At 42.6% G+C, this 27,443-nt stretch overlaps 2 protein-coding genes across 4 annotated transcripts; one reads left to right on the top strand and one right to left on the bottom strand.

The window, feature by feature from the left end:
* The first annotated feature begins 416 nt into the window (after positions 1-416).
* On the top strand, positions 417-22,840 carry LOC141272866 (uncharacterized). 3 transcript variants are annotated; one of them, XM_073683994.1, is made up of 16 exons: positions 417-738; positions 3,490-3,600; positions 3,894-3,969; positions 4,585-4,741; positions 8,118-8,163; positions 8,326-8,384; positions 8,523-8,558; positions 11,331-11,383; positions 12,986-13,118; positions 14,221-14,417; positions 14,496-14,541; positions 18,904-18,969; positions 20,775-20,834; positions 20,929-21,011; positions 22,317-22,408; positions 22,495-22,840. In XM_073683994.1, the coding sequence occupies exons 1-16, from the start codon at positions 702-704 to the stop codon at positions 22,527-22,529; spliced, it is 1,287 nt and encodes a 428-aa protein (XP_073540095.1). In that variant the 5' UTR covers positions 417-701; the 3' UTR covers positions 22,530-22,840. The 3 variants fall into 3 exon arrangements, with proteins under 3 accessions (XP_073540095.1, XP_073540097.1, XP_073540098.1); XM_073683996.1 differs by lacking the exon at positions 417-738 and adding an exon at positions 750-876; XM_073683997.1 differs by lacking the exon at positions 417-738 and adding an exon at positions 2,915-3,062.
* Positions 22,624-25,726, bottom strand: H3-3B (H3.3 histone B). The gene is made up of 4 exons (XM_073683998.1): positions 25,574-25,726; positions 24,827-24,962; positions 23,521-23,674; positions 22,624-23,361 (listed from the first exon to the last, which is right to left on the bottom strand). Exons 2-4 carry the CDS (start codon positions 24,952-24,954, stop codon positions 23,233-23,235), a joined length of 411 nt encoding a protein of 136 aa, XP_073540099.1. The 5' UTR covers positions 24,955-24,962; positions 25,574-25,726; the 3' UTR covers positions 22,624-23,232.
* Between the last annotated feature and the right edge of the window lie 1,717 nt (positions 25,727-27,443).

Genomic DNA, 27,443 nt, shown 5'->3' with positions numbered 1-27,443 from the left:
GACGTGGCGCCAATGGGTGGAGTTAGTAATACGCTTCTGGCACTGGTATGTTAAACTGCCTGTCCTGGAGAATCAGATTTCCAGGTCATTTGTTCCACCGCACAATGAACACTGTAAAAAAATAAACCCAAAAAACAATGGTGGATTTCTTTTTTTTCACCATTTTACCCCCACTTGGAATATTTTTCCAGTTAGGTGGAAAGAAAAAGTCCTAAGATGACAAATGACCCACTTCTGAAAGGATTAAAAATTAATAGAAATTCAAGAAGAAAAATAAAAAAGTTCCATCCATTTCCCAATAGCAGTAGCCACATTACACCTTGGAGTCGCCTGTACACTGCTGTGCCCTGTGCTCCAGGATTATTCTGCAGGTATGCATGACGTCACTGAGCGTACACTACAGGGTTAACCTGACACCTGTACAGGAATGTAGTAAAGCCTCAGTCAGTGGCAGGGCAGGACAGACTGGGCGCAGAGCACACACCTCAGCCTCCCCCCGCACTGAACAATTATAGCTGCGCCTTCCATGTTATTCTGCCTCACTGGATCAGCTCATTGTGATTAAAGGGGGAGCTCGCCCTACCCCGGACCGCTGCTGATGCTGGACCCTAGATGTTCTGGTCGCAGCAGTGTGCAGAGTTCCCCCCGCAGCGCTCCATTAATTCTGGAGTCCGGTCACTAACGGAAGTGTCAGCGAGAACATGGCAGGAAAGGAGCCTCTGCTGGGCACTCTGAAAGGTTGGTGGCGAGTGACATGGCAATAGTTCTGTGTGCACAGGCTTGTAAGACAACAAGTCCCAGCGTGCCCTGCTGGCTTGTATTTGGGGAAGCATGCTGCTGATGGGGCAGACTCCAGGAGGAAGACTGGGCAGCAGGGTAAGATGGTGCTCATTAGTGACACCCCAAAACTAGAGTTATCACCCCCCTCCTCTGGCCATTGCAGGTGACACCACATTGTCACTCTCGGGGCCCCTCACAAAGTTGCAGAGTGCTCTAAAGGGTTATTCCTAAGGTACCCCATCCATAGGGTATAGGGAGGATACTGATCATGGGGGTCCAACCGCTGGACCTGCTATAAGGGATCCTGATTGCAAATTTGCCTTTAGCAATAATAATAATTAATAATGTACAATGGCCACATTTTAACTCCTTCTTGGCCGGTTGATTTTCCGTTTTTGTGTTTTCTTTTCTTTCTTCTAAGAGCCTTAACTTTTTTCATCGGCATAGCCATATGGGGGCTTGTCTTTTTGCGGGATGAGTTGTAGTTTTGATTATCATCATTCTTTTTACCACTGGAAAAATTTCCAAATGTTGTGTTGTTGTTTTTTTTTTTTTTTAAAGACATTTTACCAGGTGAAAAGTGCCCAGTTTTTGCTCTTCTTAATTCACTGCTGCTCTTGAATATTCAGTTTTTTTAAATCCACCATACAGTTTCAGAGATGGGGGGTCTTTATGTCTAGCGCTAATCTTTACGGTCTTTACAAGGGGCGGTGCTCACAGGATCCTCTGGAGACCTGTCTTTTGGCTGCTCTGCTTTATTACCCTATGAGCAACACCCCTTTGTAAAAATTGGCACAAAATAAAAGGCCCATATCTGTGGACCCCTTTGGTGGACCTTTAAGAGAGTTAAAAAGTATATGTGGGGAAAACTCAGGAGATCACTTTTGACCTGGTGACAGTTCCTCTCTTTAAGAGGTGAAGAAAAAAATGGCCCTTGTGTTGCCATTCTCTGTGACCTGTAATGTTTTCATCTTCTGGGGATGGAGCTGAGTAATGGCTTGTGCTTTGCATGATACCATTTTGGGTCACTTATAACATTTTGATCATTTCTTATAATATATCTAGTATATAGTAGACATCACTGTTTCCTATAGAGCACCATGATGACAGACATAGGGGGGTCTTCAGCAGACCCCCAGCTGTCATGACAACCCATTGGTGCCTCAGGATCACGGGAGGGAGAGGGGTCGATGGGTGCACGGTACCCAATCCACGCACTGTAAATGCAACTGTAAATGCAACTGTGATAGATTAGTTAATCCTATTTGTGTATTACATGCATCAATGGTGTAATCTCAGTTTCTGAGCTCACATCAAAGACTGCTACCCAACATATGCTGTAATAGTATGTCTCTCGGGAAGGGGTTAATACTGCCAGGGTGTGCCCTTTTCCAATTTGACCTGTAAATGGTGTTGGGTAGAGAGTATAGCCCATAAACTGTGCCAGCCCAGGAAATGCTTACTTGCCTGTCCTTCAGGGTGCAAGAAGTCTTTCCTTATGAGTCAGGGTTTGCAAATTAAAGAGTGGCAACTTATACACACCAGTGGTAGCCAAGCACCGTAGTCTGCTGTCCCTTAGGCCATGTATGGGGTGGCAGTGCACATTTGCGACCATACAGATCCATGAAATCCAAACAGCAGCTAGGAGAAACCCCCATTCTAGTGATCAGAAGGGGTCCCAGGGGTGGGATGTGTAATATGTCCCTAGTGGAACAACCCTTTTAATAAACCATTGTAAAAATAAACAAAACCCCTTAAAAAATGCAAGTTGATAGGTTACTACATTGGAATATAAAGTGGTGACAGCAATATGTCCCCAGCTACAGATACATCCACACTACACAGTCACAGTGGTCCCTGAGCTGATCATCCCTGTGCCAGAGCCTCTCTGCTAGTGATGCTGCCCCCTGCTGACTCTACGTGATCATATTGAGCTGTCTGTATGATTATATTACAGCGCTGTAGTTAGATTTACCATTGTAGTTCTTTCCGGGGTAACCGTACATTCAAGTAACTTTTCTGAATGAACTGTCCTGTGGAATAACACTATTTATGGCCAACGTATGACTTGTATTCGGCACTTGCAATAGTTTTCCCCTCTGCAGACTCTATATCTCTAATTGCAGTTGACTCTGAGCTGGTGGTGGAGACCAGCTGCTACCATGTCTCCCGTACACAGCACAGTACACAGAAAGGGATTCTCGCTCTTCACAGACAGAAGCAGCAGCATGGATAACAATATACAGCAGTCCTGTGCTGTGTAGATGGGAATCCAGCTCTGGGTAAAATACTTGTTAGTAACCTCAGTATGATCTATCTGTGTCTCCTCTACTTGTTTTCTCACTCCTCTACCCACTAACTAACCTGACATCTCTATATGCTGGCAGTCTGGTCTTAAGCAAGACAAATTTGAGTTTTCTTTTCTTTTTTTTTCAAAGTGAATGGTGAGTTCAGGAAGCAGGAGGGAGGAGAAGTGGCTCATACATGGGGAAAGAAGCAGATTTCTCTTATAAGATGTATTATAAAGTTTCTTATATTCGCCTGTTCTATGGATTTATGCAAAGTTTGTTAAAAGAAAAGTCGTATTGTTGGGTCTGACAACATAATGGTATACACTGATGTTACAAGTGAGACCAGTCTGGCGAGGTGGGGATGTCTGCAGACTTCCTTCTTGTATCTATAACCAATAAATATTTTTTTCACTTTCAGCTTGTGTGCTGGGATTGCAGATGGAGAGTTCAGAAACGATCACAGATGACTGTCCTCATGTTACTCCACTATGTGATACCATAGAGATGATCCTGCGGAAGGGACTGAAGAGTAAGTACTACGACCCATCCTTTATGGTGAAGTAAACCAGTGGTATATATATACCCTTTATATGTGCTCCATTAGGGTATATGACGGTCATAACTCTGAGATCCACCACATGGAGCGCCTCTCGTTCTGGGAAACCCAGCTTACTCATGTATTAGACGGATGGAAAGTTAATGTAGACCACTCCCAGGGCACCAAATTTCACTCACTTTTTAATAAATTCTCTGCAATTCCCGACCAATTCCCCTTTCCACTTTTATTGGTTATTTTAATAAATGTGAGCCGTTGTCTTCCAGGTGGAGTTCTGGGGTTGAAGAAAAGAGATTACTGGCATTGGATTGAGGACCTTCCACAACTCGATGCCTGTGGCAGGTGTGAACCAAAAATATGAATGGCTGATAAAAGGTCATGAGCCTGGGAAAGCTGAGCTTTAAAGGATAAGCCGTCACTTTGTAATTGATGGGATCTGACCATTGGCACCGCCACCAATCCCAACAATGAAGAGGCTATGGCGTTGCATGATGCATCCCCTACTAGGTTTTCTCTTCACGGTGGCACCCTGGTCTCTGTCCGTAACTGCAGTCAGCCTCAATGACCATAAAGGGGTCGCCCCATTTCAAATATATATATATATATATATATATATATATATATATATATATATATATATATATATACACACCCCTTGAAAAGCATCAAGCCTTCATCATCATCATCTGTGCTGAGGTTATGTCTTATGATTGACAGGACCACGGTCCTTTCCTACAAAGTCTGCAGTGTTGCCAATCCCTTTACCATTTGTGACATGTGACTTAGCCCCAAGGAATGAGGCCAATCCATATTTGACCTGTTGTAGTTCAAACCGTGGCAGAAATCTGAGGGTCAGCCAAAAACATGGCCGACTTTCCTCCAAGTATGAACAACCGCTAATGTATGGTTTCCTTTTAGTCTGATGATATATCTTCTCTCCCAATTGTCTTTTGTTAGACTTCCGCATATTTCAGTGATGGTAGAGAAGACGATGGCTTGCCCCAAGGTTTTAACCCCACAAGGACGAGGACGATATTTTCTACGCGTGGCTCTCAATAGAAAAGCTTTAGCAGCCACAGTCCAACATTTGCAGCACACGCAGAGATTACTTGAGGTGGGTCTTGCTAGTTTGCTGTCGCAGCATTCTCTAAACTAAGGGTGCACAGTGTTCCCTGGTCTGAAGCGCTCATTGTCCATTTGAACCAGTCATAACCCTTTATGACAAACCCTTTTTTTGCTTCAGGATCAGTTGTATTTGGGGTTTTGAAATGGTTCACTCCTGGGGGGGTGGGAGGTATATTTTGGCGCTCATCATCCTATGACACAATCAGCTTCTTTAAGGCCAGTTTCACACACGTGTATCCAAGCATGGACAGCGATGCAGGTTATGGCCGCAGGTCTGCTGACATGGACTTGACAGCCTCATAGGTATGTATGACACAGTTGAATTTGGGTCAATAATCCTGCTGTCAGTCTGTCCATTCCAGCTTTAGCCTGAATCATCAGTAGGGTATAAACACACAGAATGCCTAGGGCAGCTTAAACTTTAATTACAGCCCTTGATGGGCTGACAGAGCCGATGGAGCATTCTCTCTTTCAAACTTCTCACATGCTGCTGGCACTATTGACTGTGGCATGTAAGAGGTTAAAGTGCAGGGATCAGAGTTAGGTCCGATCAGAAGCTCAGATGTGTATAACAGCTGCCTCCTGCAGCGGATGGCACGGGCACTACTCCTCTGCCAACTGTATAGTGGATTGCGGGAAAGCAATCCGGATGAACAGATAAAGGATTTAAACTTATTCTGTTTGGGCCCAAGGTGGTGAATTTAAAAAAAAAAAAACCTGGACTGGCGCCACTCTTTGGCACTTTCATTACATCTCAGCACTGGCCACGGTGTTCCCCGCCAACTCCTGGCGTAGACAAGATCACGTGATGGCTGCAGCCTTCACATATCATCCAAACTGAACTTTCCTGTTTGGATAGAATGTGAAGACTGTAAAATAAGTATTGTTTCTCGAAGCTTGGATTGCACATGTAATGTACCAGCTACCTTCTTAAAGATGATTTCCTGTTTATAGAGACCTAATGCATACATATCTAAATACATACCCTATTAAGGCCAAATCGAAATGGGAGGGAAGACATAGGGAGCATAGAGGAGGAGAAGTGGGATTCCATTTTGGAATGTGTACCGCAGCTATCCCTAAGTGAGCCAGGAAGACTTTCGCAGCTCTTTGTGATACATAGTGTATAAACCCCCCCTGATATTGTATAAGGCTGGGTTAAGACCGATATCAAGTGTCCAAGATGCCAGGTGGAACAAGCAAGACTCCTTCATATGTTGTGGCTTTGTCCTAGGTTGGCCTCCTACTGGTCGTCGGTCCTCCATACCATAGAGGGGGCGTATGGATGTATAATAGACAGGAATCCCTTGATATGTGTCCTGGGGTATGTAGAGGAGGTCCGAGTTAATAATGTGTTCAATATTGCTATTGCCAGATTACTGTATATTGCGCGGAAAGTCATTGCGAGGCATTGGATACAGGACGAGCCTCCAACACAACAAGAGTTATAAGACAGGCGGCTTTTATTAGTCACTTAGAAAAATAAATTTATACTAAAAGGAAAAAAGACAATATGTTTGATAAGTTATGGAAGCCCTGGTTAGAGAGAGAATGAGGTGCTGAGAGTGCTGTTTTCGTCCAATAATAAGGGTTTGATTTAAGGTATGGTGAGAAGGGGAGGTGGGAGAGGGGTGTAAAGATTGTTACTGGTTATAAGAAAAGATGTACCATAAGACGCACCCCAAATTTTGGGGTGGAAAATAGGAAAAAAAATATTTTTTTATAAGATGGGGTCCATCTTATAGTCTGATTAGGTATCTTACCTGGGGGGTGGTGGAGCAGGATCGCAGGTCCCTCCGTTCCCTGCCTCAGGAACTTGGCGGCAGCAGAAGAGGTGAGATGCCGGTGTCTGGTTGGGGCCTGTGGACTGGCCTGGGGCCTGTGGACTGGCCTGGCCTGGGGCCTGTGGCCTGGGACTGGGGCCTGGACCTGTGAGCGGCATCCGGCGGTGAAGCAGAGGAGCCGTCTGTGTTCCCGTCTGTGAGCGGCGTCCGGCGGTGAGGCAGAGGAGCCGTGGCCTCTGCCGGGCTGTGAGTGGTTTCCGGCGATGCGGCAGAGCAGCGTGTGCGGTTTCCGGCGGCCTGAGGCTGTGATCTACAGGAAAATGGCCGCCGGAGCTCTGGGTCGGACGCCACTCACAGCCCGGCACAGGCCCCGGCTCCTCTGCTTCACCACCCGACACCAGCACAGGTACAGGCCCCGGCTCCCACCGCATCTCAGCTCTGCCGCCGCCAGAGGACCCTGCGATCCCCGCTCCACCACCACCGGTAAAGTACCGTTTGGACCATAAGATCCCCCCCCCCCCCCCCCCCACACACACACACACACACACACACACATTTTCCTTCCAAATTTTGAGGAAAAAAGTGTGTCTTATGATCCGAAAAATACGGTATGTTCAATATAGGGTTTTTTTTTTCTTGAATAAAAATCTATCTGATTTCAAAAAAATAAAAAATCATTTCCCAAGTAACATGTATAGGTCTACATCTCGATACCTGTGCAGTGTTATTGTTGTATCCATTATAATCGCTCACACTGTGATGTTTACCATGATCATCAGAAATGGATGTTTTTTATTTTTTATTTTTTTTTTCCAAGTAGTATGTGAATGTTTAATCAAAAGGTTCATTTTCTATGTTCCATGTGTTCTTTAAAACCCTAGAATGCGTGACGTCTGAAATACACACTTTCACATAACCCAGGCCCTTGTGCAAATCTTATGGAGGAACTCAAATAAATAACTTTAACAAGTTTATTTCTAAAGTGCAAAGTAAGATATGAAAGATGCACAACATTGTAATTGTAATGTATATTTAAAAGTAAGCTACCGGGCCTAAAAGGCCCAGGTTACGCATTCTAGGGTTATTACTGACCATAAAGCCTAATAACTAGTTATACTTCCTGGAGCAGCCACATGGACTTGGGTAGTAATGGACCTGCTCTGATGCATTCACTACAGAAGGAGTTTCTAAGCATGCTCTGATCTGTGCAAACGTCATTGCGGAGGGAGGGGGAGCAGGTGAGCTGTGACCATCACATATTGTGTTATTTACTGTATTGTATTTCTGCCTTTAATGATAATGACTGCTAAAAAGTCAGAATTTGAAACTTCAGTCTATTATTCATCTTAAGACCACCATACACATTATATTAAAGTTGGCTGAACCTGCTGATATTGATGAGATTGACCGACTGTGTAATATGCATAGGGGCCTCCCAACTGTTCCCTGACATGATATTGGGGGAGAAAAGTCTTCTGATCCCTGGAAAATAAGCCACTGCCATAGATGGAGTATAAATGTCAGCAAATGCCAAGTTTTCTTTGCTATATTCATCCTTTCGCTTTTGTCCTTTTATTGCAGTGGTACGACCCACTATTCTCTGTACTGGGAAATGAAGAACATTTGGGTAATATATATATTTTTGCAATAACTTGCATACTAATTGACAGTTTAAGCTACGCGTATATTATACAGAATATAATTCATGAGTAATAGTAATGTTAGGTTTACCTGTACCCCATGTGACCACCGACTAATATATATATTATATATATATTTCTCCCCACAGAGCCCTTCCTGTCTTTGCTGCTGGTCATATCACAAAGCACTTTTGATCTAAATCTGCAGGTAAGCCATGATGTAGACATAGAAGAGTCCTGTACTCTGTAATCACTATAATTGTCAGTTCAGCAGTTGCCTTAGAATTATTTTAGTGTCCCACTATCAATCTATTGTAATATGTGCCTTTTGTCATATTCTCTTAAGAATTCTAGTTTTCTGGATGAGAGCTGGATTCTACCTGTAAGTATGGATTCATTTCCCTCAAATTGGTATACAAATGTTTCTCACAAATGTGGGGTTGTCTCATCTTAAATGGGTAAAACTGTAAAGTGCTTCATTTTCAAGAATGGAGGGATATTTAATACTATAGTTTTTTGCTCTCTGCCTAGTCACCTCTGCAGGCTAGCAACCGTGGCCAGTTCTCTAGGTTAGAAGCCCAGCGCTTAGAAGCTCATTGCTATAGAGCATGCAAGCGCTGCTCTAAAGCTGGCTGGATTGCTGGATCTGGTGATCCTCGGATGCTGCAGAGGCAAACCTGCTTCTACTTGCAGCATTGGAGTGCGCTCAGTCTGTGCCATGTCGCTGGTGCAGTCTGTCAATCAGTAGTACACAACCCCCTTGAAGCGGGAAGTTGGGAGGCAGAGGAGTGGTGTCCTCCTTAAGTTAAAAGATGAGGCAACCCCTTTAAGTCAGATGTCTTGTTTCTTAACGCCTTCTCATCTCCTCCTCCCAAGACTTGACATGAAAAGATGTTTTTTTTTTTTTTTGTATCGGCACTATTGTCTGAAAAATGGAAAAAGAAAATCTTCGGTGTGGAATTCCACTATTGTTTTTTGAGACATTTTAAAGCATTCACTGTATGATAAAAATGTTAACGTTATCGATCAGGGCAAATATAGCAGTCAAAATAAATGAACTATCTGTAGTTTTTATAGTATTTACTTACATTTTCTCTTATGTAGAACTTTGTGATTGCTCTTTTTCTTAACATTTTTTTAAAATTGTGGAATGAGAAAAGGGAGATTTTAAATAAAAAGACAATGTAAAATAAGTTTTAAGAATAATTAAAAAAAAATGTTGAACCCACGATAACTTGACTGCAGTGCTTCTGTTTTGCAATGTCACCGCTTTAAACTGTGGAGTAGAGGAGAATTTGCTGGGAGGATGTGATCTTTGTCCTCACAGCAAATAATCCGCTGTTCACACAGATGATTACTAATACTTGACTATTATCAGTGATCTATACAGAGAGGTGCTGGGAGGAAATCGATCATGCCATCCCAACCTGTCCTAGGTCATTGAGTGCATATAAACCAAAAAATAAATCAGTTAAAAAATATATATGTATATTAGAATAATAACAAATATGACTATAAAAATTCCCCCTAAACTAAAAGAATATAAATAGAGCATCCCCCATGACATGAATGCACGTTATATGGTCGTCATGCCTCCATATCATGCATAATGTTACACATATTTTGTATTGCTATATATAGTGCAGTTATGGGATTTTATAGTGCTACAAAGGTTTTAAATGCTAATAGGGAAAAAGTTGACCTACATTAATTATTTGGGGGGGGGGGGGGGCAAAAATGAAATACTGGTTTGTTTTTGTGCCACATTTATCTGTCAACTTTTCTATGCCAACTATATGGCCATGTAGGTCACGGGGAGTTGAATAACATGATACCTTGATTTCTGCTTCTGATGTCTTATTCTAGAGAAATCCACATTTTTCTTAGTCTGGAACAGCTCATTTGCGTATTAAAAAAAATATGTGGATTTCTCTGGAATAAGATATCGGATCACAGATGTCAGGGTATCATTTTATTTAACTTTCTATGACCTGCATGCCCATATAGACGGCTTAGGAGGGTTGATGCCATTGCCAGATTCCCTCTAAAGGGAACCTGTCACATCCTAGCTACTATGTACGCTGTTCCCATTGGTTTGTTAGTGATGCAGTGTGCATCACTAACAAGCTTTTTTCATTAAAATTGGTGGATTGGTGGTAGTATAATGATTTTTATAACCTTTTATGTACTTATATCCTACCTGCTCGTTTTCAGTCATAGGGGTGTAATTCTGCTATTCAGTCAGGGGCAGGCGTCGCATTCAGTCACTGCTGGCACCACCTATGTATTTGAATATTGCTCCCGGCAAGCGCTGATATTATTGGGGCGCTTGCACATTTCTGCATGTCTGGCCGCTGGTCCCGCGCTTGTCAATGAGGCTGTGTGATTACCAGCATCACTGCGCATGTGCTATGTCCCCGCGCATGCACAGTGAAGCTGCGAACCACACAGCCTCATTGCACAGGCGCGGGAACGGCAGCCAGACATGCAGAAATGTGCAAGCGCCCCAATAATATCAGCACTTGCCGGGAGCAATATTCAAATACATGGGCGGCACCAGCACTGACTGAACACGGCGACTGAATATGAGGATCACACCCCTATGACTGAAAACGAGCAGGTAGGATATAAGTACATAAAAGGTTATAAAATCATTATACTACCACCGATTTTAATGAAAACAGCTGGTTAGCGATGCACATTGCATCACTAACAACGCTATGGGGGCAGTGTACATAGCAACTAGGACGTGACAGGTTCCCTTTAAAGCCCTATATGTGCCCAAAAAAATATTTAGCTAACATACAATACAAAAGTAAAAAAATATATATTCAGCTATTTATTGTTATTCTGGAAGATGAACTTTAGCTGTGGGCATTGAGGCATCTGAAGTCTTATTTTTTTTCCTGAAACATTTAAAGCGCTCACAATTGGGACTGCTGGAGATGGCAACGTGCTGCACTTGACTGTCTGCCCATGGAATGGCAGTGTGCATGCTCAACCAGCTCTTCATTCTTAGTGTGCTCAGGACCCCACCTAGAGATCTATGTGCAACCCCTTTAACGTGTAAAAGGGAAAACCCATTGATTGTATGGATGTAAGTGAGAATGTCAGAAACTTAACCATTTTTGTGAATCCTATTTTTATACTGTAGGTGTGTGCCACTTATCAGATCGTGCCATGTCGAGAGTTGGGGATGGTGTTGAGGTAAGAATCTTGAAGACCCGTCATAACATGACTACACCCCTTTAACTGTTAAGTTGTTACCAATGGCAACAAATTTGAAAAACCTCTAAGTACGAGTGTCTCCTGTACTCCTGCGGGTTACACTGGCCTCGCCCTTGTCCTATAAGATAATGCAGCCACTCCTTCAAGACGTAGAATGGCATTACTAACTGGTTTAGCTAGTTCTGTCAGGGGAGTGGTTCGTTCTTCCATCCTGGCAAACCTTTACCTATTTTTTCAGGTTTATTTCCCTTTGCTCTGTTCAGTGACTATTTACACTGCAGCCTGTACAGCTTATTTAATCACTGACCTATTACATATAAACCAGATAGCTTTGTAACCCTTGAAACATTCTGGACATAAAAGTAATATTAAATTATATATTTAATGTAATGATTCGCCTTAAAGGGGTTGTCCGGCCCTAGGGTTCAAGTCTGCAGTCACTCTAGCGCACGCACTGAGGATTCACCGGAAACGGGTGGCCATGTGTCCGCAGGTTTGCGATGTGTATACTTCGGCCATATTCTGACTAGATGTTTCCGGCCTCGCTCAATGCAAGTGTATTGAGCAAGGCTGGAAACGTCTAGTCAGCATGTGACCGCATGTATGCAAATCACATACTTGCCATCACTTGCCCGCTTGCTCCCGGCATCGGAGAATACTGACGACGGGCACTCTGAGAATTCACTGCAGGCTTGTACTCTAAGACCGGACAACCCCTTTAATAGAGATGTCTCCTTAGGAATAACCTCTGTCAATATACACCATTGTTTCCGATCCCCCTCTATTTGGGCCCTTTTCACGCTTCTAATTTTCTCGTATGTGTTCAGTCTGGACTCATGCTGACGAGTGTATAAATGAGACTTGTGCCATCCGATTCTTGATCAGACAGCACACTGACCCATGTTATTCAATGGGGCTGTTCAGATGAATGATTTATTTTTTTTTTCTTTTGTCGGTCCAAGTGACTGTGAGAAAGAAATCGCAGCATGCACTACTTTCTTTTGAGTCTCAGATGAGACTCGCACATTCAAGTATTTGGATGTGAGAAAAAAAAAAAATCTGATCCCACACGGACCATCCAAGTGATTTTTACGGATAATTTCATTATAAACATAGGACACTGTGATCGTTTTACATGTTTTTAACGTAGTTGTATGAAAATAAATGTCACTTGGATGTAAATAATAACGACATGGTAGAAAATTGGAAAAAAAAAAATAGTCTGAGTTTTCTGGATGAAACTCGGGTGTTTTTTTTTTTCATACGCTTGTCTGCTGGTGCCCTTAAACCAAGTAACCTGAGACTAGACAGCCTGAAGATGCTTGATCTTTATCACAGTGGATCTTGCTGGATGCCAAATTTGATGCACCTTTAGACACTGAGCTAAAATTATTAGGCTGCACCTCTTCTTGTTAATCTCTGCTTCTTTTCTAAGCCTCTACCCTGATTGAATGAGGAACAAAGTGTAAAATACCATAAATGTGGTGCTTGCTATGTATGCCAGGTTTTTTTTTTCTTCCCCCAAATTATCATGCTTTTTTCTTTTATTGGAATGACCTCCCTTGGTATGTTTTCTTCCAGATATCTAGAGGGCCGGGTGTTTGTGGTAGAGGTGCTACCGGACAGCCAAACTGAGGTAGACGAGGTGGTTCTAGCAGGAGATATAATTGATGAAATAAATGGCGTATCACTGAGGAATGCGTATAATGGACAGGTGAGCAGAATGTTATAACGTCCCAATCAAAGCTAGTCTTCTGTTTTATCTTGTCAATCTTTTTTTTTTATAAAGGGTTTAGTTTCATTTTTTAAAATACAATAAGGCTGTGTGCACACAAGGTCTTTTTCAGGCTATTTCTGCAAATATTCCACCTGAAAAAGTGCCGCAAAAGCGCCCCATAAAATGAAGATAGTGCACAGCGATGTCAAAACGACATCGCTGTGCACACATTCTGTCTAATTTCACTCCTGAAATCCTGAAGCAGTTAACAGGAGTGACCCTGTCATTTAAGAATTACACTTTTTTCTTTTAAATCCTGGACCAATCATTAAAGAGTATGTTTATTACTTATACATTGATGCCCTATCCAAAGGATCAATGTCTGATCGGCCGGGGTCCGACACCCAGCAGCCCCGCCGATCATCTGTTATCGGCGGGGGCCTGAAGTACTTACCTGCGAAGCTGGTCGTCTAGTTGTAGTGGCCGCCGCAGGGTACTACACATCCGCCTCCTATTCAATTCAATGGGAGGCGGATGTATGGTATCCCGCTGCGACCACTACAACTAGACGGCCAAGCTCAGCAAGTACTTCCTAGTGATGGGCAGTCTGGCCCTTTTTGGTGATCTGGCTCCGCTCACCAAAAGAAGCCGACCCTTTTGGATCCTAAATGTATCCTTATTGTGATTTTAATAGGTGAACACATTTAAGTTGACGTTAATGCGGTCGAAACCCCGCCCACTTGCAGTTAACCAATTAAATTGATGAGTGGGCAGAGTTGCGTCCCCCGAATTTTACGCCCCGTGAGAGCCATTCAGAGAATTTAGTGGCTCTCGCTGGTGTGTCGGCTACCATAGTTCACATTAGGGAGCCGGCTCTTTGTACCTGATTGTTCAAGAACGACCCATCACTAGTACTTCCGGCCGACACCAATAACAGCTGATCGGCGGGGGTGCCAATCAGACATTGATACCCTATCCTACAGATAGGGCATCAATGTATAAGTAGTGGACGACTTCTTTAAGCAACCTTATTAACAGACTGTTTTCATATTTTTTTAACATCCAGAACAACTCTTAACAGTTTACTAACCCTATTTAGGCAGGTACAGTACTAAGTAAGTTGAAAGGGGAGCCACTAATATTTGGAATCATCCGTTGGCGTTGGAAAGATGGGGAGGTCTTCCGCCCCCTTATACCGTATCTTAAAGGGGTCAAAGAGAGGGTTCCTGACTTCCAACTACAACAAAACCCCAGAAACCTAGAGAGCAGACAGGACCGTCCACAACAGGATGGAAGGTGAGGCCATTAAGTGTTTAAGATATTAGGGAATTGTTCATTCTGTTAAGTAATGTTCATATTGCACTTGTTCCTTAGGCTCCTGTATTCTGCGCAGTATCTGGGACAAACCGATGTTGGAATGGTAAATGCTTTTTATTAGGCCTTTTACTGTTCATACGAAGTAGAAATGCTGAGGTATAGATTTAAAGGGAACCTGTCACTCAATTGATACTGCAAAAAGAATGGGCAACATTAATCAGAGCCTGCCTGCATGATTATAGCGAGGTATGTGTTTTTTTTTTTTTCTTCAGGCGTCTCAGAGAAGAAATTGAAATCCCCGCCCTGCTCCAGTTGATTGACAGGTCCCTCGTGTGTACATAGGGAAGGACCTGTCAATCACCTGGAGCAGGGCGGGGATTCATAAAGCAAACTGTTTTCTCTGAAACTCCAATTTCTGATTAATTCTCCCTGTGGTTTGGGGCAGCATGAATCAGCTGATGGGTTCTCTTTTAACCCCTTTCTGACGTGAGGCGCAGTAATACATCCCTGTGCCTTAATAACCAGGTACATATTATTACGCCTCAGCGATTGCGCCCGTACAGAGGCCCACACCACTCCTGGATCTTTAACCCCCTAAATGCTGCATTTAGCGAGCAGCGGGACAAAAGCCCCTCTGCTCTGGGATCGGAGACCCCGAGACGTTATTGCGGGGTCCCGATCGTTGCCATGGTGACCCGGGTCACCAGGCACTAGCAAGGTAGTTTGATCATGCGCAGTGCATGATCAAACTATCTTGTGTCTGACAGCTGTAAGGTGTAGCTGTGATCTTGCACTGCTATACAATATAACTGCAATTAGACTGCAGAAAGTGAAAGTCCCATATTGGGACTTAAGTAAAAAAGTAAGAAAAAAAGTTGTAAAAATATTTTTTTGAAAATCACAAAATAATAATAAAAATAATATATATATTAGTATTGTATGGGGAAAAAAATAAACAATTAAAAGTACACAAACTATGCTTTATCATACCGCCGACCAAAAAGTGGAATAAAACGTAAATAAAAATGGTACCGCTGAAAACCTCATCTTGTCCTGCAAAAAAACAAGCTGCCATACAGCTTCATCAGTCGAAAAATAAAAGTTATATCTCTTAGAATAAAGCGATGCAAAAAAAAATCTTTTTTCTATAAAATAGTTTTTATTGTGTTAAAACGCCAAAATATAAAAAAACTATATAAATGTAGTATCGCTGTAAACGTACTGACCCGAAGAATAAAGCTGCTTTATGAATCTTACCACACGCAGAACGGCATAAAAAAAAAAAAACAAAGAAACCATTCCTGAATTGTTAGTTTTTGTTTATTTTGCCTCCCAAAAATCAGAATAGAAAGCGATCAAAAAATGTCATGTGCCCAAAAAATGGTACCAATTAATAATGTCAACTTGTCCTGCAAAAGAACAATCCCTTATATGACTGTTAGCCGTAATATGGAAAAATTTTAGCTCTCAAAATATGGCGATGCAAAAAACTAGTTTTTACAAAAAAAAAAGCGTTTTTTAGTGTATGATAGCTGTCAAACATAAAAATCCAATATAAATCTGGTATGTCTGTAATCGCACCGACCCAAAAAATAAAGTAATCTAATCACTTATACCGCATGAGGAACAGCGTAAAAAATAAATAAAACCAATTCTTCACCTGCTGCTGATTTGTTCATTCTCCTCCCAAAGATCGCAGTAAGGCTCGGCTCACATTTATCCTGCACTCTGCGCTGAGCGCTTAAAACAAGGTTTCCATGTAAATCTCTGAAATACGAGGTTCAGACGGAACCCCTGGCGGAAGATTCCCTATGATGAGGCAGATGGAGGCCACTGTGGATGCCGTCTGGCTTGTGATCCCACGGTGTCCGTCTTTTTATTAGGCGTGCATAAAAGTGCTGTCAACCACAGTTTTGTGAACCTCTGAAAAAAAAGGACAACGCTAAAGAGAGGCCAGACGGAGTCCAGAGTAACTTTGCTTCTTCATTATAGTGAAAGGATCCCTCGGGGGTTTCATCTGAATCGCCTCACTCTGAGATTTAAATGGAAACCCCAATATCAGTGCTCAGTGTAGAGTACAGGATAAATGGGAACATTTTACATAATGTTTTGGATTACAATAAAAGCTTTGACTCAATCCACAAAAAAAGCAAGTCCCCACTCAGGTCCGTCATCTGTTAATGGAAATATAGGGGGCTTCCACATTACTAGTAGCACAAAGGCTCTAGAAAAGCGAAATGGCCCTTGCCCCCCCAAAAGAAATTCAGCAAATTCAGTGCTCCCAAATACAAATGCCCACCTCCCTTCTGAGCCCCACAGTTTGCCTAAACCGCAGTTGGCATCCACATGTTTGGCATTTCTGTGGCGATGAGAGCCCACCTAATTTACGGGTGCATGTCTCTAGAAGCACGAGCTGGGCATAACGTACTGCACACTGCAACGGCAGTTTGCAATTTTCATTCAGTAACATCCACTGCTGCTTGTTTCTGGAAAACACCCATGAAGTCAAAATCTTCACCACACCTGTAGATAAATTCCCAAAGGGGTATAATTTCCAAAACGGGTTCACTTGAGGGGGATTCTGCTCATCTAGCACTTAGGAGCTCTGTATATGGAGTCCACATACTATTCTAGTAAAATCTGTGTTCCAGTAGAAAAATAGCGCTCCGTCCCTCCTGAGTCTCGCCATGTGGCTAAGCAGCACTGTACAGCCACATATGGGGCATTTCTACATTCAGAAAAAATTGTGTGAAAAATATTGGTGCCATTTTTACCCATTTCCCATTGTAAAAATGTAAAATCTGGGGCTAAAACAAAACTTTGGTGGTAAAAATGTAATTATTCTTTCTTCACTGCTCAATAGTGTAAAATTCTGTGAGGCACATGTGGTGTCAACATGCTCACTGCACCCCAGATGAACTCATTGAGAGGCGGCATCTCTTTTATGGGGGGGGTTCTGCTGTTCTGGTACCTTAGGGGCTCTGCCAATGTGACATGGCAAAGTCAAACCAGCCCAGCAAAATATGAACTTCAATATGGCGCTTCTTCCCTTCTGAGCTTTGCATTGTGCCTCGAAAGTAGCTTTCGACCACATACGGGGTGTCAGCGTTCTAAGGACAAATTGCACAACAAATTTTGGGGTCCACTTTCTCCTGTTACCCTTGCGAAAATCCTTTTTTTTTTTTTGGCTAAAATAAAAATTTTATGGAAAAAATGTGATTTGTATTTTTTTTTTTTAATTTTCACAAGTGAACATTATTTTCTGTGAAGCACCTGGGGGTTCAAGGTGCTCAGGACACATCTAGATAAATTCATTGGGAGGTCTAGTTTCCAAAAAGGGGGCACTTGTTGGGCATTTCCACTGTTTAGGCATATCCGGGGCTCTACAAGTGTGACATGATGCCTGCAGACCATTCCATCAAAGTCTGCATTCCAAAACCTCACTCCTTTCCTTCCGAGCCCTGACATGCGCCCAAACAATGTTTTTTTTTCCCCACATATGGGGTATCGTCACACTCAGGACAAATTACACAACAACTTTTGGGGTCCAATTTCTCCTGTTACCCTTGTGAAAATAAAAAATTGGGGCTAAAGATCAATTTTGTGGAACAAAAAAAGTGTTTTTTTTTTTTTTTCACGGCGCTACGTTATAAACTTTTGTGAAGCACCTGGCAGTTCAAAGTGCTCACCACACATCTAGAGAAGTTCCTTAAGGGGTTTAGTTTTCAAAATGGTGTCACTTGTGGGGGGGGTTTCCACTGTTTAGGCACATCAGGGGCTCTTTAAACGCGACATGGTGTCTGCTAATTATTCAAGCAAATTTTACGTTCAAAAAGTTAAATAGCGCTCCTACCTTCCGAGTCCTGCGCCTAATCAGTGGTTTTCCCCCACATATGGGGTATCGTCTTGCTCAGGAGAAATTGCACAACAAATGGTTTGGTGCAAAAATGTATTTATTTTTTTTTCTAATGCAAAGAAAAAACGCTCTAAAAGACGTCTGGGCATCTTTTGAACTTTTTCATTAACTTGTATTGTAAAGCAAGTTAATGAAAAAGCTTGCACGATGTGAGGATTCACAAATCTGCAATCACAGTGACTGCAGCATTGTAGTTTAAGGCCAAACACACACTTTTTTTTTTTTTTTTTTTTTAAATACAACTATTCATTCCTGACATATAAAGTCCTAATGCTCTTTCATCGATAGTGAATCTGATGGTAGTCATGGTGACTGGCATCACCATGGCAATAAGGTCAGACTGGTAGTCAAAGCTGCACTCCGCACTCTCCTGTACCAGCAAAATGGCAAAACTGGAGACGAGCATAGATGAGAGGTGGGAAGCCTATTTATTTATGTAGTCCGTGATCTTGTGCCCCTAATAATGCACCCTCAGCCCTGTGTTTTTATTAAATTGTCGATGAAAATGTTTTTTGAACCAGTAAAATGGACACTTTTTTTTTAATGTAGTTTGGGGGCAAGGAAATTCTAGATACTGGCATCAGCAGGGTGCAGAAGCAGAAGTGTCTTCCAAGGGTAAGTTTCATGCCTTTGTTGTAACTGATCCAATTACTTTCTCATTCTAAGGTTTCTCCAAGAATAAATCACTGGCTGATTTGCATACGTGAAGTTCTGGTCAATATTATTGCTACTCTTGATTGTCTATTATATAAAAAAAAGTCAATAAGGGGAATTTAACACCAGGAAACTGCCACATGAGCAATGATAAAGTCCTAAGTGATGACACTTATTGGCCAACAAACTTACTATGATAAATGATTTTATTTTTTGGTGCACACTCACAAATTAGGCGCATCACTTGCTGCTTGAGTGACAGGACTTTCCCCTAGTCTCCTAGGTAGCTTTTAAAGTATGTATGTTTTTTTTTTTTTCCTAAATCACTACAGCATTTTAGAACATACTTGCCTGAAATCATACGTAGATTTGGCAGCATGTATCCACTGTCAGGTTCCCTCTAACTAATTTGGGGCATCTGCTAGCTGGCCAGGGACTGGAGTACATTTCTGTTGCAATTTTCACCACTCTTGTGGCAAAACATAGCTTGAGGGGGCACGGACTTCAATTTCATTCTAAGTTGACTGACAATGACTTCATTAAATGTCTTGCTTTTACTACAAGTTGCAAAAATTTTGCAACATTTCAAACAATTTTAGGCTATGTGCCCACGATGCAGAAATGCTCCGGATTTTTCCTGAGCGTTTCTGCATCTCCCTGGCAGAAAAAAACACATGCGGATTGTACATGTGTTTTTTCCTGCCAGGGACATGCGGATGTGAAGCGTTCTTCACTTGCATTTCCGCATGCGGGTTATCAAGAGATTTTAGCATCACCTGGAAAGTGCTTGACAACTTGGTCACACTATATAAATCCATGCAAACGGCATTTATAGTAAAAGAATGGTAAAAAATAAATATTATACTCACCTTCCGATGGCCCCCGGTCTCGTCCAGGACGCATCGCTATGGAGACCGGGGGCCATTGGAAGGTGAGTATAATGTAATTTTTTTTACAGGTACTATGGTACCCGGGTCTGGAGGAGAGTCTCCTCTTCTCCAGACCCGGGTACCATCCCCACATTGAATCGCTTAATATCCGCATGTGCACATGTAGTCATGCGGATATTAAGTGATTCAATGCAAGTCAATGGTGACGATTATGCAAAATAATTGGTAGTGCTGCGTTTTTTTTTCGCAGTGATAATCTGCAGCGGAAATTTCCGCAGCATGTGCACAGCACATGCGGATTATCATTGGGGAACATGGCAGGCCTTCTACCATGCGTTTTTTAAGCGTTTCTGCAGCGGAATTGCCGCTGCCGAAACGCATAGTGGACACACAGCCTTATACCAGTGCCCTGATAAATAAGGCACAGATTCTTTATTTTTTCTTAAGATTTTTTACATAGTTTACTGAATTCCCTGATTTTGAAGTAATGTTGACAACTGATGTGATTACTATAAATAATGAAATATTTATGAACTGTTATATAGCGCCATTAATACCTCAGCGTCTGGGGCTCACAATCTAGATTTCCTATCAGTATGTCTTCGGTTTCCTCCCACATTCCAGAGAGCCCAGAGGAAACCCACACAAACACAGGGAGAACATACAAACTTCTTGAAGGTGTTGTCCTTGGTGGGATTTGAACCCAGAACCTCAAACCCCAGTGCTGCAAAGATCTAATGCTAGCCACTGAGCCACCATATGTACATGGAAACATCCCTTTCCGATTGGTTCACTTGTCTTATGAGGCCTCGTTAGATGACTGTGAATGCCCATTCTAGCAGGTTGACAAGCCCTCACCTATGTTATCTTCCATAGGATGTATTGCTGGACATCAAAGAGACGGAAGTTGCAGTAAAGGACAAGGCATCCTCTGAGGTAAGTGATTGAAATTATTTCCACACTACCCATAGCAGCATTTGCTGGTTTTGAAATGACAGAGGTTGTGGTCTCACCCTGTGTGTCCCTGCAGGTCCTGTTTCACTACTTGTACCCGGAGATTTCCAGTGTTGGACGAAGGCTGGATAACAGGAGGGTGTTTGCATTATGTGCGGTGTGAGTATGACTGGGGTGTAGATGCCCATATTAGCAATGCTTTCAGGGGGCATCAACTCATTGAGATGATATATTAGGCAAACATTTTAAAGGGGTCACATGGCTAGCCCTGGAGTACTCTGACACTTACAGGCTATTAACTCCTCAGCCTCAGATGCAGGAGCTACGAGTACGGTCTATCTCCCCTTCTACAGTGACTGTCTTCTCTATGTAGAACTAGCTCAACGACTTGGGGTGCTTTCTCACTGTGTTCTGATACTCGTTCAGTGGCCTATGGCTGAACCCTCTGCAAAATGGGGTTTGGACATGTGCTCTGTGGTGCATCTGTTTTAGCACTCTACACCGGGCTGTTGGTCAGCATCTGCCAAACCAACTACTATGACTCGGTAAAGAGTTGCTTAAGGTTCATACAGCAGAACTGTCGATAATGCTCTGTAATACCAATACATGGCTCCTTATGGAGCGCTCTATTCTACACTAGAACAAATGTTTCTCAATGGGGAGAGAAGAGCTCTGAAATTAATCAGAAAAAAAAATACTAATTATGAAACTTGCACTTCTTGCAGCAGCATACAAAAGCCAAAGAAAAGCTCATATTATATAAATAGCTTTTATCACTAGAAGAAAGCTGCTTCTCTAATTCCACCTAGTGGCTGTATTTATAAGCAAGGGTGTTTTGTCTCCAACTTAAAATTGCTTTGTGGTGTATTAACATTGCAGTGGTACTCAAATGTTGGCTAAATGAAATTCTCTACTAACTTTTAGAATTGTTCATTATTCCCTAGCTGCTGCTTAGATACTACCCTATTTCTATGTTGTGGCATATAAATCATTCACATGTTATGTATCTTAGCACCATTTATTCCATGGTGCTTTACATGTTACACATTGTAATCACTAGGATATCAAACAGATGTTGGTAAACTTGTACACATTCAGGCCTCATAATCCTGCACAGTACAAGAAGTTTACAGGTCTGTGAAAGTTTCCAGCCACATGCCAATTAGACTTGCCCATGCTTACTAAATACCCTTAAATTGAGTGTGGCGGTGTCCATAGTCATCACATGTATACAAATCATACATGCAGTCACATGGCCAGCACCACAATGCACTGGAGATTCACAAGTTCTAACAACCCCTGCTTTATAAAGAAATATGGCGTATCAGAAGTACATCTGGGTCTCCTCCTGTAAAGCAGCATTCACCCACCATTCAGTGCTGCAGAATGGATGGGGAGGAAAACAAGAGACACAGCTAGAAGTCCTGCTCACCTACTTTGATATACTTTCTTCCTCTCCCCTAGACAAAAAGGAGACTCTACAATGACTTCATTTACCTGCTTTGTGTTTGAAGCCCTTGGCCACAAGGAGTGTGAAGAGATCATAAAGCGCATTGGTGAGTGGATCTGTGTCTGGTAGAAAGTGTTCCAGTTTAACTTGAAGTTTATTTTAACTTCATACAAGTCTTTTCCTCTTTTACAGCAACAGGCTTCAAGCATACAGAATGGTTTGTGTAACAACGCTAGTTTCTAAAAACAAATTTGTACCAAGTCTTTAATAAATTTATTTTTGTAATTGTTGGAGTTGAGTAATTAGACAAAAGCAATTGGGTTGAATGATAAACATTTAATTTAAAATACTGACACTACAATATATAAAATAGCTCTCAAATGCACATTGTGTCTATAGCTGCCTTGTTAACACATCAGTCTGCACTGTACAAAGCACCAAGTCACCTCATGTTGGGCAAGCTGCAGACCACCCAATTCTGAGTTACATTGAAAGGAGGGGGGGGGGGGGGAAGAAATGACAAAATAAGTCACCATTACTATAAGCAGAAACACTTACAGAACTGACCCTGTTTGCTAGCTGCACACATAAGATACAAGGTGAGTGTCCTCATGCCTGGTCCTCCTCCTCCACAGACTAATTCTAGCATCAGAGTACACAGACTGAAGAATGTCTTACTGACAGGTTATTGCATTGGTGCAGAGCATAGTGGAACAGGGCCAAGATCATGCAAAAGCATAAGCACCTGCTGCTCAGTCTACATCCTGGACTAGGACACTGAAGGACAGCCAGAATCAGAAGCATTCACCCTGAGAGGCAGATGGAATGGTTGGTAAGTTACAAAAAGGAAACAATTCATAAAAAATAAAAAACACAAGTTAAAACCAAAGTATTATACACAATCTCACTATAAAAATGCCACAAGTGCCACTATGCCCGCTCTCCTCGTATCCTGCGAGCAAGCTGGATGTCCTTGGGCATGATGGTCACTCTTTTTGCATGAATGGCGCAGAGGTTAGTGTCTTCAAACAGGCCAACAAGGTAGGCTTCACTGGCCTCCTGCAAAGAAGCACAAGAGTTATAATCATGTCAAAACTGTCTTAAGTAAAATGTAAATACTAATTGTAACAAAATATATGTGGGAGGGGGCATCAGACATTCATCTAGTGAGCAAGTTTATGAAGGAGCAGTAGAGCATTTGTCTGCAGCTACACATACCTGCAATGCACCAATAGCAGCACTCTGGAAGCGGAGATCAGTCTTAAAGTCCTGGGCGATTTCCCTCACCAGCCTCTGGAAAGGGAGTTTACGAATCAGGAGCTCAGTTGACTTCTGGTAACGACGGATCTCACGTAGAGCAACGGTGCCAGGCCTAGATGATTTAAAAGAGAAAAAAAAAAAAAAAAAAAAAAAAAAAAAAGTTTAGTTACAAGGTCTGTTTCAATAGAAACAACTGATCAGTCCAGGTCTCCAGCCAGACAGACGAGTGACTTCTATAGGGGGTAGGGTTCCTTTACTGGCCTTGCCCTGTAACAGCTATTTTCATAATGACCCATAGATGTCACTAACCATGGCATCTTATCCCAATTTGTCAAGTTTATACACAGGGGAAATTTCCTCTATAGATGCTACTGCCATGTACTGGAAGTGCATATATTAATGAAGACTAAGCCTGACAACTTATGACTCATTGGCCTTATGTGCAGCAGCTAAGATGTCAACAACAAGCTTGGTATAAGGAAATCTTAGTGACCACTGGAAGTTCCCAGAAGCATAAGCGAGTAATCCAGCTAAAGTTTGCACTTTTCTTCAGTTATAGTATCTGCTGGCCACTGGTGGTTGGGCCTCTAGAAAATGCTGAAGAGCACTAGTCCATGTAAGTAATTCACTGGGCATTACAGAATTAGTGTTAGTGCCATCTGCTCAGCCTTTTCTAGAGACTTACCCATAGGCAAAGATTTTAAAGTGAATCAGAAAAAGACAAGCAAGAGGCTGTCCACTACTAGTAGTCATGGGTTTAAATTGTGGAAACAACTAATTTTTGTAAATACCTCATGTGGTCTTTTTATTCCCTGTCAGCGGTGCCATTGCTGACTGCTCACCAGTGACGCTCTTCCCCAATTGATGGGCTGTGGCGTGGCGGTGAAACACGGCCCAGCATCCACTGGGAAAGCACATTGTGGATGCTGGGCTGTGACCTGTGGTGAAACCCCACCCACAGCCCTTCAGAGAGCACATCACTGGGTCACACCTGGCTGCAGCCAGAACTTATCAGCGGATGTCAGATCCGGGCCACGTGATGCCTGGCGAGCAGTCAGCAAAGACCACACAAGGCATTTACAAAAATAGTTGTTTCCACAATTTAAATTGATGGGAGTATTGTTTAGTAGTGGACAACCTCTTTTTTCCAGAAATTAAAGTGTATCATTCCAACAGTAGGAGAATATAATATATATATATGGTAGCATAGGTTGTAGTGACTTCAATGAAGGTGCCTGCCAGACAACTTCACACAAGCACATACCTGTAACGATGGGGCTTCTTCACACCACCAGTAGAGGGAGCACTTTTCCTGGCAGCCTTTGTGGCCAGCTGTTTACGTGGAGCCTTTCCACCTGTGGACTTACGAGCGGTCTGCTTGGTACGTGCCATCTCTTACCCTAAGAAGAAGATTTATTACATTCCATTTACAAGCCACTATATTGTCTATCAGCATAAAGGGCAGACTTTCCAGTAATAAGATAAATCCATCTCTGTACACAGCCTTTACCAGCTTGGCTTCAGTTCAAACTAATCAGGGGATTAGTGAAAATAAAGTTAAAGACAAACATGAAATAAAATGGGTAGAATAGAAGTAATGGCTGTTCTGTACAGCTGACATTGCCTCCCAGTCACTGCAGTTATCAGCCCAGGAAACATTGTCCCGAATGACGTCACAGAAGAAAGGGCGGCAAACCATGTTCAAACTCAGTCACGTGTTAACACCCAGCCAATCAGTAGCCTTGCTAAGCCCATGAACCGGAAACCATCCTAACGGAAAGCCCCAACTACCAGCCAGTCTGATATTACCGTGAGCCCACCGCATAGTCTCCCCGCAGATACCGGAACGCAGATGAATGTTACCCAAGCACCCTGAAGGATAAACCAGCAGCCTGGTCATAGACTGTACACAACACAATCAATATTACCCAGCGGGACTAACATCTCCGCTCCCGCAACAAGAAACCGCATCGCAGCCCGAAGTCCCTGAGCCTCGTATAGAAACACTTACGTGATCGCGCTGCTGCTTCCTCTCCTAAGCCTTGTGCTTCCTCCGATAAAGCTAGCAGTCGTCTATGCGTAAGACGGCGGAGTCCGCGCTTTATATAGCAGGCCGAACTCGTGCGTCTGACGTCAGAGCTTGTCGGCGCATCGTCACTGCAGCTTGAATACAACTCGCGCTTATGATTGGTTATTGTTATTACTGGAAACGTACGTCACTATCACAAGCTCTGCCCCAAAGTGCTTCTGCGCTGATTGGTTACTATAGTCGCCTGTGATTGGTTCTTAACGTAAGGCCACTATTGGCTGGCTGAATGGAGGACTAGACCAATAAGAATTGAGACTATTCCTTGGGTGCTGATTGGCTGAATCGAGAACGTTTCTATCCTACTCTTGTGTCGAAGCTCTGGCAGGAGGTGACGGGAGCTTGGACTGGACTGACTGCAGGACCGGGCCGAGACCACTGCGGATACATAGACCCGTGACATTACTAATACCCACTGATCCAGGGAAGGCAGGAGTGCTGCATGAGCACGTTATCCCATTCACACCACAGTTTTATACTGAAACGGATAGATTGCTATTTCCATAGATATAATGTCAGATTGGTCACACAGATGCCAAAGTCTGTGCACTTCATCTCCTCTGACATAGCTTTAAAAGCATTGCTACAACGCGAGAGTTAATAGTTTATTTTTATCAATTAACTAAATATAAAGAAAATGAACAAAAGATAATTTTAAATTGCATCAATAGTTACTGTAACCGCCCTTTACTGAGCAATACAGGCATCATACTATAATACTACCGGGGAGGCGTCTCATTGGCTCCAAATTTATGGAGTAGCAGGAAACGCCTGTGTCATTAAGAACAATCTTCAGCGTAAGGGCTCATGCCGATAAATGACATGTGTGCTGTCCAGCTTTTGATCGGCCAGAACACTGACCCGTATCGTTCTATAGTTCTGTTCAGACGAACGATTTTTCTTTCAGCCTGTATGAGAAACAAATCGCAGCATGGACTACTTTCATCTGAGTCTTGGCTGAGACTCACTTATTCAAGTCTATGGGTGCGTAAAAATAATCAGATCCCACACGGAACGTCCAAGCGACAGACAATACTTTTCTGTTATAACCTAAGAAATTGTATGTGATCATGTACATGCTCAGTCTAGATGGATTAAAATGGATCGCACATGGATGGCAAATGGCTGAAAATGAGAAAAAGAATTGTCCAAACTTTCTGGATGTAACTCGAACAATTTCTCATACACTCGTGTGCACTGGCAGAAGAATACTGATCAAACTCTGTCCCAAGTCTGACCAAACTTTCCAAACTCTGTCCCAACTCTGTCCAAACTCTGACCAAACTCTGTCCCAACTCTGTCCAAACTCTGTCCAAACTCTGTCCCAACTCTGTCCAAACTCTGACCAAACTCTGTCCCAACTCTGTCCCAACTCTGTCCCAACTCTGTCCAAACTCTGACCAAACTCTGTCCCAAGTCTGACCCAACTCTGTCCAAACTCTGACCAAACTCTATCCAACCACTGAACAAACGTGAAAACAATGGACATCTGAATGAGGCCTTACTCTGCAGCATTTTTTTTTCTACACCTGCCTAAAACTTTTGCACAGTATGAGTATGAGTTATCTAAAGATATTTTTGCTATAAAAATGTATCCGTCTTTTCTTTTGGGTTTATATATAAAAAACGTGTAGCTATTAAAGATTATAAAAGCTTGGAGTGAAATAGGCCTCACCAGTGTACCTCCATCATAAAGCTAGAACAGACGGAAGGAAAATCACATACGTGGGGGGAGAGAATATATGATCAGTATGTTCTCATTGAAGGTATGGAGCCATTAGTGATAACACATGCA

The sequence above is a fragment of the Phyllobates terribilis genome, unplaced genomic scaffold, assembly GCF_046119375.1.
Source record: "Phyllobates terribilis strain yellow unplaced genomic scaffold, ASM4611937v1 Scaffold_5__5_contigs__length_657084704, whole genome shotgun sequence".
Lineage (NCBI taxonomy): Eukaryota > Metazoa > Chordata > Amphibia > Anura > Dendrobatidae > Phyllobates > Phyllobates terribilis.
The sequence above is the reverse complement of the archived record's forward strand: the minus strand, read 5'-3'. Positions and strand labels throughout refer to the sequence as shown.